Here is a 12,577-nt window from a genome sequence, read left to right on the forward strand (position 1 = left end):
GGAGAGAAGAAAGAAAGAAAAGAGACAAGGCAGGATGGAACCAAAGAGCAAAGAAAGCAAGAAAAGAAACAGGTAGAGAAGGAAGAAAGAAGAAGGGAAAGAAAAAGAGGAAAGGAAGGAAAGAGGGAGGGAAGGAAGGAAGGAGAGAAAGAAAGGTTTCCCCGTTTGTTGGGCAAAATCAATAAAGTATAGGAGTTATATCTGGACCTGTTTTTCGGCCCCTTTCACACAGCTGAATAAAATCCCACATGATCTGATTTAAACTGGGATATATGATAGTGTGGACTTAGATAACCCAGTTCAAAGCAGATACTGGGATTTTCTGCCTGGGATATAGGGCTGTTGTGTGGAAGGCCCCTTAGCATGCTGGTTTGAAACACAACTAGGTATTTTAATGCAGAGAGTATCCATTTCTCACCAAATAAACAAAGAAAGTACAGGAAAGGGTGAGATTTTTGGTCCTGCAGTAAGTGGAATACTGAGCAAATGGGTCTTTCTTGCAATATGGGACACAGACCTGGCCAAGTCCTCTCTTGCGCCTGATATACTTGTAGGCTTTTGTCTTCCTTAACGTCTTTTTCCTCCAGACCTGAAACGCTTCTCCGAAGCCAGGATACGATCCAGCAAACTCACCACCTTTGTCAATTTCCCTCTCAAGGATCTGGACTTGAGGGAGTTTGCTTCCCAAAACTGCAGTGAGTATCTCTTATCAGAATGACCATATCGCAGGCATGGGCAAACTTGGGCCCTCCAGGTGTTTTGGACTACAACTCCCACAATTCCTAACAGCCGGTAGGCTGTTAGGAATCGTGGGAGTTGTAGTCCAAAACTCCTGGAGGGTCCAAGTTTGTCCATGCCTGCCATATAGCATTAAAAGAGACCGAACGTCATAGGATGCCTGATAGCCAAGACACCTCTGATTCTTTGGGATACATGTATACTATAAATATATATAATTCTTTAATGTCCCATGTCAGAGCATCTTATGGAAAAGCTTAAGAGATATAGGAACTATTGTTGGACAGCCAACAATGGGAATAGAATTGCCACGTTTGGGGGAAAGCAGCATTTCCAAGCGTAGGTTGGAGAGTCCAGAAAGCTGTAAAAATATTTAAAGACTAGCAAGGTTTTGGTGTTCCGGATACTTATGATATACAACATTTACTTGAGTCTAACGCGTATTTGCAAGCAAAAGTAAGAATGCTCTTAGATCAAAAAAGTGTATTATAGTTGCTACGTGATTAGAATTCCTTCCTCAAAAGCAAAAGTGTTTGGACACCAAAGCTTCCAGAAATGGAAAACAAAACCTTGGGGTGCATCTTATAGCATGAATGCATTGTAATTGCCTTGGTTCAGTGCTATTGAATCCTGGAAGCTGTAGTTGTACAAGGTCTTGAGGCTTTCCTTCAAAAGAAAGCTGATGTCTCACCAAACTACAAATCCCAGAATCACATAGCATCGAGACATGGAAATTAAATTAGAGATGACGCTGAGCATATCCTTAGCTCAGCACTAAGATTACCATATTACGCAAATCTAATACATATCATAATTTTGGCAAGGTAGCTGACTGAAAGGTTGGTAGTTCGAATCCAGGGAGCAGGATGAGCTCCTACTGTTAGCCCCAGCTTCTACCAAGCTAGCAGTTCGGAAACATGCAAATGTGAGTAGATCAATAGATACTGCTTCGGCAGGAAGATAACGGTGCTCCATGCAGTCATGCCAGCCACATGACCTTGGAGGCATCTGCGGACAATGCCGGCTCTTTGGCTTAGAAATGGAGATGAGCACCATCCCCCAGAGTCGGACACGACTGGACATAATGTCAAGTAAAAACTTTTAAGGTAAAGGTAAAAGTAGTCCCCTGACATTAAGTCCAGTCATGTCTGACTCTGGGGTGTGGTGCTCATCTCCATTTCTAAGCCGAAGAGCCAGCGTTGTCCGTAGACACCTCCAAGGTCATGTGGCCAGCATGACTGCATGGAGCGCCATTAAAAACTTTTACCTTTACCTAATTTAGCCAAAAAAGGTGAGCATTAGATTGCCGCAAATAGTATGTATCTGATAGTTCTTTCTTTTTTATAAGTGGGGAATGGCAAAGGTGGGTCCTTCCACATGTGATTGGATCACAACTGCCAGCATTCCGTGTTATGGACTTTGTTCACTAGTGCTGGTGGAAGGAGCACTCTGTCAACATCACGAGGCACTTGGTTTCTCTTACCTGTTGATACAAGTTCTGATATCAAACTGCTCCAAAAATGGCACTGTCTGTCTTGTTCTCCCTCTGCAGACCACGCTGTTTACAATCTGTATGCCGTCTCCAATCACAGCGGAACTACAATGGGAGGCCACTACACAGCCTACTGCAAGAACCCCGTCTCCGGAGAATGGCATGCCTTCAATGACTCACGGTAAACACTGTGCTATTAGCTTCTGCTATCTGTACCAATATACCCTCCCCAGTTCCAAGTTGAAAACTGGAGTCTGTGGGGCCCAAATAATAATATGCTGTGTCCAGGTTGGTTCATCAGGTGCTCTGCTATGGCTGACTTCTCTAGTTAAAGTAGTCTGCAGTGCCTTTTGTGTTGTTTAATTTGTGTTTGGGCGCTGTGTTTGGTGGTCCATTGAAATTCACAAGCATGTGGACAATTTCAACAGAAAGGAGGAAACCATGAAAATGAACAAAATCTGGCTACCAGTATTTAAAAAAAAAGTCTAAAATTACAACAAGAAAACAACAGAGAGGAAACAATCAGGGACATCTAATCACCTCTCAACAAAAGATTGCCCCAGGCACCAACAAGTCACACCAAACAACTGCCAGGCCATCAAATGCTAATCAAGGTGGTCAGTTGAAACATTCACACCTAGCTCCAACAGGCAAGAGTTCTTTGTCCCACCCTGGTCATTCCACAGATATATACACCCATTTTCCTAGTTCCAACAGACCTCACTGCCTCTGCGGATGCTTGCCATTCACGACCACCCGTATAGCGTCTGCAGCAAACAGACCATCGGAGCTTTTCCGGGTCGTGGGGGAACTCCTCCACCCACCTGTGGTGGAGGAGGTCACTGATGACCCAGCAGCTCGGTGTCGCGATTTCGCACACCATTTTGCAGGCAAAGTCGCTCAGATACGCCTCGAGCTCGACTCCAATTCCAACGCAGTGCCAGAAGAGGTGACGGAGGCACCTGCTTGTCCATCCTTGTGGGATTCTTTTAGGCTTGTTCTTCCTGAAACTGTAGAGGAGGTTCTTGGGGCTGTGAGGGCGACCACCTCACCTCTAGACCCATGCCCATCTTGGCTCATTAAATCAGCCAGGGAGGGGTTGGTTGATTGGTTTGTGTTGATTATCAATGCATCGTTGGAGCAAGGGATTTTTCCATCTAATCTGAAACAGGCTGTGGTTCGTCCACTCCTCAAAAAAGCTTCCCTTGACTCCACGGTGCTGAGTAATTACAGGCCAATCTCCAACCTCCCTTTTCTGGGTAAGGTGCTGGAGCGGGTGGTCGCCTCTCAGCTCCAGAGCTTCTTAGACGATACCAACTACCTATATCAGTCACAGTCTGGTTTCAGGCCTGGTCATGGCACCGAGACAGCCTTGGTCGCCTTGGTGGATGACCTCCGCAGAAGGCTGGACAGGGGGAGTGTGACTCTGCTGGTTCTCTTGGACATCTCAGCGGCTTTCGATACCATCGATCATGGTATCCTTCTGGGTCGTCTCTCTGGGATGGGCCTTGGGGGCGCGGTTTTGTCGTGGCTCCGGTCCTTCCTGGAGGGACGAACCCAGATGGTGAAGCTGGGAGACGCCTGCTCTGACCCCTGGCCTTTGACCTGTGGGGTCCCGCAAGGCTCTATTTTGTCGCCCATGCTTTTCAACATCTACATGAAATCGCTGGGAGAGGTCATCCGGAGTTTTGGAGTTGGGTGCCATCTTTATGCAGATGACACACAACTCTACTATTCTTTTCCACCTAATTCCAAGGAGGCTTCTCGGGTGCTGGACGAGTGCCTGGCCGCTGTGTCGATCTGGATGAGGAGGAACAAGCTGAAGATCAATCCTGACAAGACAGAGGTCCTCCTGGTCGATCGTAAACCGGATCGGGGTATAGGGTGGCAACCTGTGTTGGATGGGGTTACACTCCCCCTGAAGCCACAGGTCCGCAGTTTGGGTGTCCTCCTGGATTCTTCGCTCACACTTGAGGCTCAGGTGTCGGCGGTATCCGGGAGGGCCTTTGCACAATTGAAACTTGCGCGCCAACTGCGACCGTACCTCGTGAAGGCAGATCTGGCCGGGGTGGTCCACGCCTTGGTCACCTCTAGAATGGATTACTGCAATGCGCTCTACGTGGGGCTGCCCCTGAAGACGGCTCGGAAACTTCAATTGGTCCAGCGGGCGGCAGCCAGGATGCTAACCGGGGCTCATTATCAAGAGAGGTCTACCCCTCTGTTTAAGGAGCTCCACTGGCTGCCATTTATTTTCCGGGCCCAATTCAAGGTGCAGGTGCTCACCTACAAAGCCCTGAACGGTTTGGGACCACCCTACCTGCGTGACTGCATCTCCACTTACGAACCCACACGCTCACTTCGATCATCTGGGGAGGCCCTGCTCGTGATCCCGCCCTCGTCGCAAGCGCGCTTGGTGGGGACACGGGACAGGGCCTTCTCCGTGGCGGCCCCCCGACTTTGGAATGCCCTTCCAAAAGATCTCCGACAGGCCCCTACTTTGGCAGTTTTCAGAAGGAACCTAAAAACCTGGCTGTTCCGATGTGCCTTCTCAGATTAGGAATCCCCATCCCAAGTCCTAGAAGCACTTTATCACAACCGATGTTACTGCACACAGCACTTTTACTCCTACGTTCCTCCTGCCATCTCAGCATTTTAACCCTGTACCCCATTACGCCGGCCGAACCAGTTTTAATAGTGTCTTGATGTAGTTACTGTTGTATTTTGCTTATTTTGCTTAATTGTTTGATTTGCTTGTTATTGTTGTGTTATGTTCTATTGTATTGTGTTTGAGGCTTCGGCCTGTGTAAGCCGCATCGAGTCCTGCGGGAGATGCTAGCGGGGTACAAATAAAGTTAATAATAATAATAATAATAATAATAATAATAATAATAATAGGTGAAACGTCAGGAGAGAATGCCTCTAGAACATGGCCATATAGCCTCAAAAAACCTACAACAACCCAGTGATTCCGGCCATGAAAGTCTTCGACAATACATTGACCATATTTTAGTTCTTGTGATCACTGGTGGTCCATGGACCACAAGTTGGGAACCATTCCAGTGTAGAAAAATGAGGCATATGGGAAAGTAATATGGTGGTGCTGGCATAAATGATGGTGCAGTGAGGTGGGCAGCCATGAAGGTAGCTGCGGGGTGAGGGAGGACACCAAATAGGCATCCCAGCATTGCAATATTAGGGGATGGTGGGGTTCCAGAAGCATTTGAAGGGGCACCATTGCTCCAGATGGAGACCTGATACATCTGCCCTGACCATGTCCTCTTTCCTTTACTCTCCGCAGTGTCACGCCACTCTCCGCGAGCCACGTCCGCAGCAGCGACGCCTACCTGCTTTTCTATGAGCTGTCCAGCCCGTCTTCGCGAATGTAGCCTTCTCCCCATCGCACCCATTGACCCCATGAGAAGGCAAGAAAGCCAAACTCACAGATGTGCTCAATGGGGGAGACACCTAGGACTATGGTGACTCAAGGGATTTTTCTAAGCCTTTTTTTTTCTTAAGAAAAAAATTACAAAAACCAAAAAAAAAAAAACAGGAGGGAGAAAGCCCTAATAAAGCATTGACTAAAGATGCCGACTTTTGCGGAAAGGCCTTTCTCCTGATTCAGGACTGAGGATGAAGAAAACACTGGCAGTTGAGGATGGCTTCTCGAAACCCTCCTCATGTTCTTCAGGGTACTTCCTTCCACTTTTGGTTTCTCCCCTCTCTTTCTCACCCCTCACTTGCTTCCCCTCCGCCTTTGGTGTGTGTAATAAACCATGAACAGCAGCAAACAGGGGCAGGAAAACTCTCTGTCCTTGTTTTACCCACAAAACCTCTCCAAGTAGCTCCCAAATTTGGGGGCAATGTGTGTGACAAGTAGGCGGACGTCTCCAATGGTGTCTTGAAATGCAGCCATCTGTCCATCATTGGAGAGCAATGAGAAACTGTCCGTTGCTTTGTAGGAATCCGTTTCCAAATTTCTGCTGCTTTTGGTTCCCAAATGGAGACGCGAGACACAACGGGATCTGCAACCCAGCGTCTTTGAAACTGATGAATAAAGCCACTTGTTGACCATGTCAAATCTCCGCTCCATGTGAGAGTGCAAACTTTTCACGGGGAGCAGCTTCTCCGAATTTCGTGGCACGTGAGACGGTTTCCGGCGAGACTCAAGGAATTGGGCAACCTTGCCTCTCTTTTCCCTTTTTGGAAGAACATTTCTTGGTTTAGTTCCCTTTCTAAATGTCTTTTTTTAGCAAATCTCCGAAGCACTTCCGGCTGGGATTTTACAGACTCCAGCCAAAGGGTGGATTTCTCACTTTCGTTTCCCAACGGTGCCTTAAACTGTCCGAGAGGGAGTTCTGCATGAACCAGAAGGCCCCTTTTGAGGCACAAAAGGTGTAAACTTGGCAAAAAAAACACTCCACCCTCGACCTTTCCTCCTTCCTTTTTCTTTTAAAAATGCTCCAAGTTGCTTAGGTTTTGCTTTTGCTTTGGGTTCTTCGCTGTAAAGACAATGGCTTCTCCTGCCAAGGAGGCAAAGAACTGAGCCAACTTTAAAACGGTTGACGTTGGTCAACCGGCAAATGTCAGTCACTTTATTTAACCTTTTATTTATTCTGTCCAAAAGGTGTTCCAACCCGTGTCCAGAGGATTTGCTCTCCAGCAAGTTGGGCAGAAACTCAACCCTCCTCGGTTGACTTTCAGCCCATCGTTTTTTCTCTCTTGCAATCATGAAGCTTTGGCAAGCATCCGGTCCTCTGTGAGGAAAGTGAGGAGGCAATGCTCCTTGGCCTGGATTGGTCCTGCATTAAATCGGGCACCAAAATATTAGACATTGATGTGGTCATGCCGAAAGTGCTTGGCATCAACGGAACCCAATGGGTGCCCCTTTCCCTCTGAAAGCTTTCCTTTCAAAGGGAAGATTCTTTGATCTCAGTGTTTTTTGCTCTGACATTAAGGGCCCCAAGACAGAAGCCAAGATGATACAATGCAAGGTATAAATAATGGGTTGCCTTTCTCATTGTCTACCTTTTTGGCTTGACTTAATGTCTTGTTTACTGTGTAAGCAAAGTTAGGGAAGGGATTCCTGCCATTCGTAAGGGAGACTTGTACAGAAATAAAACTGTAGCTTGATAAACACCTTGTGAGTTTCTGTGTATATATTTGCATGGGTGTTGTGTGTGTGTGTGTGTTAACCCGTGTTTGCATGCATTTGTCTGGAAAACATCCACAAAGACCTGCCTTGTGGAGAAAGTGATTCGAAACTTAGGAAAAGAGATTTTTATTTCAACATTAGAAACAATTTTCTGGTGGTAAGAGCTGTTCAACAATGGTGTTTGCTGCCTCAAAGCCTGCAGAGTCCCCTTCATTGGAGGTTTTTAAGCAGAGGCTGGATGGCCATCTGTTGGGAGGGCTTGGGTTGTATCTTTCTGCCTGGTATAAAGGGGTTGGATTGGATAGCCCTTTGATCCCTTCCATCTCTAAGATTCTATAGTTCTGTGATGGGTTCTAAGTCATCCAATTGTTGCCATGGGTGACCTAGAACTCATCATAGAATGATAGATGGAGGAACTCTGCCTCGATTCTCTAAACGCCATTCCAACCAACAGTGGAAGATGCCAACTTTGAGTCTCCTTCATTGGAGGTTTTAAAGCAGAGACTGGATAGCCATCTGTTGAGAGGCTTAGATTGTATCTTTCTGCCTAGCAGAAGGGGGTTGGACTAGATGGCCCTTCAATTCTTTCCATCTCTAAGATTCCATAGTTCTGTAGTGGGTTCTAGGTCATCCAATTGTCTCCATGGCTGACCTAGAACCCATTATAGATAGAAGAGCTCTGCCTGGGTTCTCCTAGCCCCATTCCAAACAACTATGCAAGATGCCAACTTTGAGTCTCCTTCATTGGATGTTTTTAAGCAGAGGCTGGATGCCCATCTGTCAGGAGGGATTGGATTGTATCTTTCTGCCAGGCAGAATAGGGTTGGACTGGATGGCCCTTCGATCCCTTCCATTTCTAAGATTCAATAGTTCTGTGATGGGTTCTAGGTCATCCAATGGTCTCCATGAGTGACCTAGAACCCATCATAGAATGATAGATGGAGGAGCTCTGCCTGGATTCTCCAAACCCCATTCCAACTAACAGTGCAAGATGCCAACTTTGAGTCTCCTTCATTGGAGGTTTTTAAGCAGAGACTGGATGGCCATCTGAGGGCTTGAATTGTATCTTTCAGGTTTTTAAGCAGAGGCTGGATGCCCATCTGTCAGGAGGGATTGGATTGTATCTTTCTGCCTGGCAGAATAGGGTTGGACTGGATGGCCCTTTGATCCCTTCCATCTCTAAGATTCAATAGTTCTGTGATGGGTTCTAGGTCATCCAATGGTCTCCATGGGTGACCTAGAACCTATCATAGAATGATAGATGGAGGAGCTCTGCCTGGATCCTCCAAATCCCATTCCAACCAATAGTGCAAGATGCCATTTCCATTGCGTTCAGCTCGGCTCACTTGCACAAGCAGCGCTGAGCAGTTGTTTTCCTCCCTGTTTTTCTCTGCGGCCTGGAGTGACCAACCTTTTCCCGGGTTACGAAAGATCCCGAAGGCTATCTGTAAGGCCAGGGGGGAATGTGCCTAATCCCCCAGAAACAATCTTCTCTGGCCGCCCGAGCTCACAAGGCGCCCGCGTTCTTGCTTGCTCCCCTCCCCGGCAATCCGGCCTGCAAACAATGACCTCTTTCTCCTTTGCTTTAGCAACAGGGCCAAGAGATTTGGCGCTAAGAGATTTTGGAATGCGCACGACTTAGCAACAGTACTAGACAACACTACAAAAAAAAGGGAGCAACTTATGCCAACATTACAAGAGAGACAGCAAACCAGCCAGTTAATAAAGAAAACCTTGAGTTCATCAATCCAGATTCAGAATAAAAAGTCCGTACTTGTTTTGGGAAAGCTGTTTTGATCATGATGTGTTACTGCATTCTCAAAATAGCCCAAATGTTAATAGTCTTTCCTTCTTCAATACTAGTTTTATAGATGTTATACAATTTTGAGCAGTAACATAACTGATGTTTAATTAGATAACCTGCTCTATGTTTAACAAACAAGTTATTTGACAATGAGAAATTAAAGGACGAACCCTGTCTCTGCCTGGGAGATGTCCTTGAACTTACCATGGAGAATAGCAAATTCTATTGAAATGAATGGCTTCCAGAAGTTACCACGTAGTTGTATTGGAAGACCTAGAAAATTCCAAGTGTTTCTATAACAGCGTTTCTCAACCTCAGGGTTGGGACCCCTAGGGTGTCTTGAGGGGGGGTGTCAGAGAGGTCACCAAAGACCATCAGAAAACACAATATTTTCTGTTGGTCCTGGGGGGTTCTGTGTGGGAAGTTTGGCCCAATTATATCATTAGTGGGGTTCAGAATGCTCTTTGATGGTAGATAAACTATAAATCCCAGCAACTACAACTCCAAATCTCAAGGTCTATTTTCCACAAACTCAACCAGTATTCTCTGGAGGTGGGTGAACTACAACTCCAAAACTCAAGGTCAATGCCCTCCAGGCCCTTCCAGTATTTTTTGTTGGTCATGGGAGTTCTGTGTCCCAGGTTTGGTTCACTTCCATCATTGGTGGAGTTCAAAATGCTCTTTGATTGTAGGCGAACTATAAATCCCAGCAACAACTCCCAAATATCAAGGTCTCCTTTCCCCAAACTCCACCAGTGTTCACATTTGGGAATATTGAGTATTTATGCCAAGTTTGGTACAGATCCATCATTGTTTGAGTCCACAGTGCAGATTGGCAATTTATTTTTCATACCCTTCAACACTGTACAGATGCAGACCACAACACATGTGGCCAAGCAACATGACAATTTGGGCAAGAGGGCAAAAGTCAATGCAAAAAAAAACATACAAGCAGCAGTTTGCTTTTGCCTGAACTGACAGGGAAGAGCAACATTTCCACCTAGTGAGTTATCAAAGTGTCAATGTATGGGCCACAAAAATATATTTCAGGCCACATGTGGCTCCAGGGCCACATTTTGCCCATCCTTGCAACTGAGCATTCAACAAAAAAGCTAGAAGTAGAGGAGAACTTCTTTTAGGTTCCTCTGGAATGGACTCATCTTTTTGCAAATCTACTCGGAGAAGAGGATGGTTCCTTTTTGGATAAGAGTTTAAGAACATTACTCGCATTGACCTGTGGATAAGTCAGCCACCAGTGATGGAGTTGAACCAAACTTGGCACACAGTCAATGCAGTCAAGTCCTTGCCCAGGCATTCAACTGGTGGGCATGGGGGTGGGGGATTGATTTTGTCATTTGGGAGTTGTAGTTGCTGGGATTTATAATTAACCAACAATCAAAGAGCATTCCGAACTCCACCAATGATGGAATTGAACCAAACTTGGCACACAGAACTCCCATGACCAACAAAAAAACTGTCATTTTGCTACTATTATGAATCATAATGTAAAATGCTGGAAGGGTTTGGTGGACATTGACCTTGAGTTTTGGAGTTGTAGTTCACTTACATCCAAAGAGCACTGTGGACTCAAACAATGGTGGAACTAGACCAAACTTGGCACTAATACTCAATATGGTCAAATGTGAATGCTGGTGGAGTTTAGGGAAAATAGACCTTGACATTTGGTAGTTATAGTTGCTGGGATTTATAGTTCACCTACAATCAAAGAGTATTCTGAACTCCAGCAATGATGGAATTGAACCAAACTTGGCACACAGAACTCGCATGACCAACCAAAAAAAACCTGTCATTTTGCTACTATTATGAATCGTAATGTAAAATACTCAAAGGGTATTTGGTGGACATTGACCTTGAGTTTTGGAATTGTAGTTCTCCTACATCCAGAGAGCACTGTGGACACAAATAATGATGGATCTGGACCAAACTTGGCACTAATACTCAATATGGCCAAATGTGGATGCTGGTGGAATTTGGGGGAAATAGATCTTGACATTTGGGAGTTGTGGTTGCTGGGATTTATAGTTCACTTACAATCAAAGAGCATTCTGAGCTCCACCAATGATGGAATTGAACCAAACTTGGCCCATCCTTGCAACTGAGGCTTGCAATCCACCCAAGCTCTTGTCGTCATAAGTCTGTTGGTCTTGCAGGTGCTACACCACCCTTGGTGGCTTCGCTGTCACCGGCTAACACCGCTATTTGGAAATTCCTCCAGGATGCAATCAGCTCCTGGCTCCTCCAGGAAACCCTTTGAAGGCAAATGCCGTGTGCCTTTAAGACTGCCCCCTTGTCAATGCCAGGGTCCCTGACCTTGCCGTCCTCAGCTGAGTTGGATTAAGGCAGTTTTTCAGAGGGAGGGGGAAGGAAGGTGGCCGAACGCTTTAATGCTTGCAAATTCTCCCAAGAAACCTGGCAGGCCCCCTTGTCCCATGCGCCTGCCTACCAGAATGGTCTTGGGTGGCGGAGGCGACGACGCCAGGATCTTGCCTGGGTTGGACAAGAGCAAGCTTGGGACCAGATCCTGACAGAAGAAGCGGAAGAGCATTGCACCCCTGTCCTGTCCTCCTCGATGCGGTGAAGCCCCAAAGGCCATAGGAAGACCACGACTGATGCCGCAGGAGGTGGGGGGATGCGGCAGCCTCGGCAGAGCAGGGCTCCTGTCCACCTTCCCCACACCGTCTCTCCCCACCACCATGAAGGACTATACCGAGATTATCCTTTACCCTGAAGGCCAGGATCAGAGCAAGGTATGGGCAAAAGGAGGGAGGGCCTCTGTGCCAGTTGGCAGGCACCGTCCTGATTCACACATACTGTGGTCGCATTGGGATACACCCAGAAAAGAGCACAGAGAGGTTTGGATGAGCCTTTGCAAAACTTACTCAGGTCTGAGACTGACGATACCATGTATACAGACATTTCCCAAGTTACGAACAAGACAGCTTCTGTAGATTTGTGAGAGCCGTTCAGCAGTGGAACTCTCTGCCCCGGAGTGTGGTGGAGGCTCCTTCTTTGGAAGCTTTTAAACAGAGGCTGGATAGCCATCTGTCAGGGGTGATTTGAATGCAATATTCCTGCTTCTTGGCAGAATGGGGTTGGACTGGATGACCCATGAGGTCTCTTCCAACTCTTTGATTCTATGATTCTATGATTCTTAAGTTGAGTTTGTATGTAAGTTGTAACAGGTATTACTTAGGCGATCCCTCATAGTCCGAGGATGATGGTCCTCCAAGTTCGGTGTCCTGGGGGTGGGTTCGTAGGTGGCTGTGGAGCCCAATTCTTGACCTGCATCTTCTCCTGCAGTGAGGACATTGGTTTCCAGGTGGGAGGCGGTCTCAGTCAGGGTTGGCTTGATGCACCTTCCTCTTGGCAC

General features: G+C 46.6%; 2 protein-coding genes across 5 annotated transcripts in view; both read left to right on the forward strand.

Moving 5' to 3' along the window:
- Positions 1-7,366, forward strand: part of USP2 (ubiquitin specific peptidase 2) — an 86,601-nt gene extending 79,235 nt beyond the window's left edge. For all 4 annotated transcript variants that reach the window (XM_060787267.2, XM_060787269.2, XM_060787268.2 and 1 more), the window contains 3 exons: positions 588-695; positions 2,291-2,411; positions 5,529-7,366. In XM_060787267.2, the coding sequence (XP_060643250.1) occupies positions 588-695; positions 2,291-2,411; positions 5,529-5,616 (317 nt within the window). In that variant the 3' untranslated portion in view covers positions 5,617-7,366. The remainder of the gene's footprint in view (positions 1-587; positions 696-2,290; positions 2,412-5,528) is intronic.
- A 4,146-nt stretch (positions 7,367-11,512) lies between these two features.
- MFRP (membrane frizzled-related protein) overlaps positions 11,513-12,577 on the forward strand; it is a 33,234-nt gene continuing 32,169 nt past the window's right edge. Inside the window, exon 1 of the mRNA XM_060787567.2 lies at positions 11,513-11,954. Within this exon, the coding sequence (XP_060643550.2) occupies positions 11,817-11,954 (138 nt within the window). The 5' untranslated portion in view covers positions 11,513-11,816. The remainder of the gene's footprint in view (positions 11,955-12,577) is intronic.

This window comes from Anolis sagrei, chromosome 7 (genome assembly GCF_037176765.1).
Source record: "Anolis sagrei isolate rAnoSag1 chromosome 7, rAnoSag1.mat, whole genome shotgun sequence".
Taxonomy (NCBI): Eukaryota; Metazoa; Chordata; class Lepidosauria; order Squamata; family Dactyloidae; genus Anolis; species Anolis sagrei.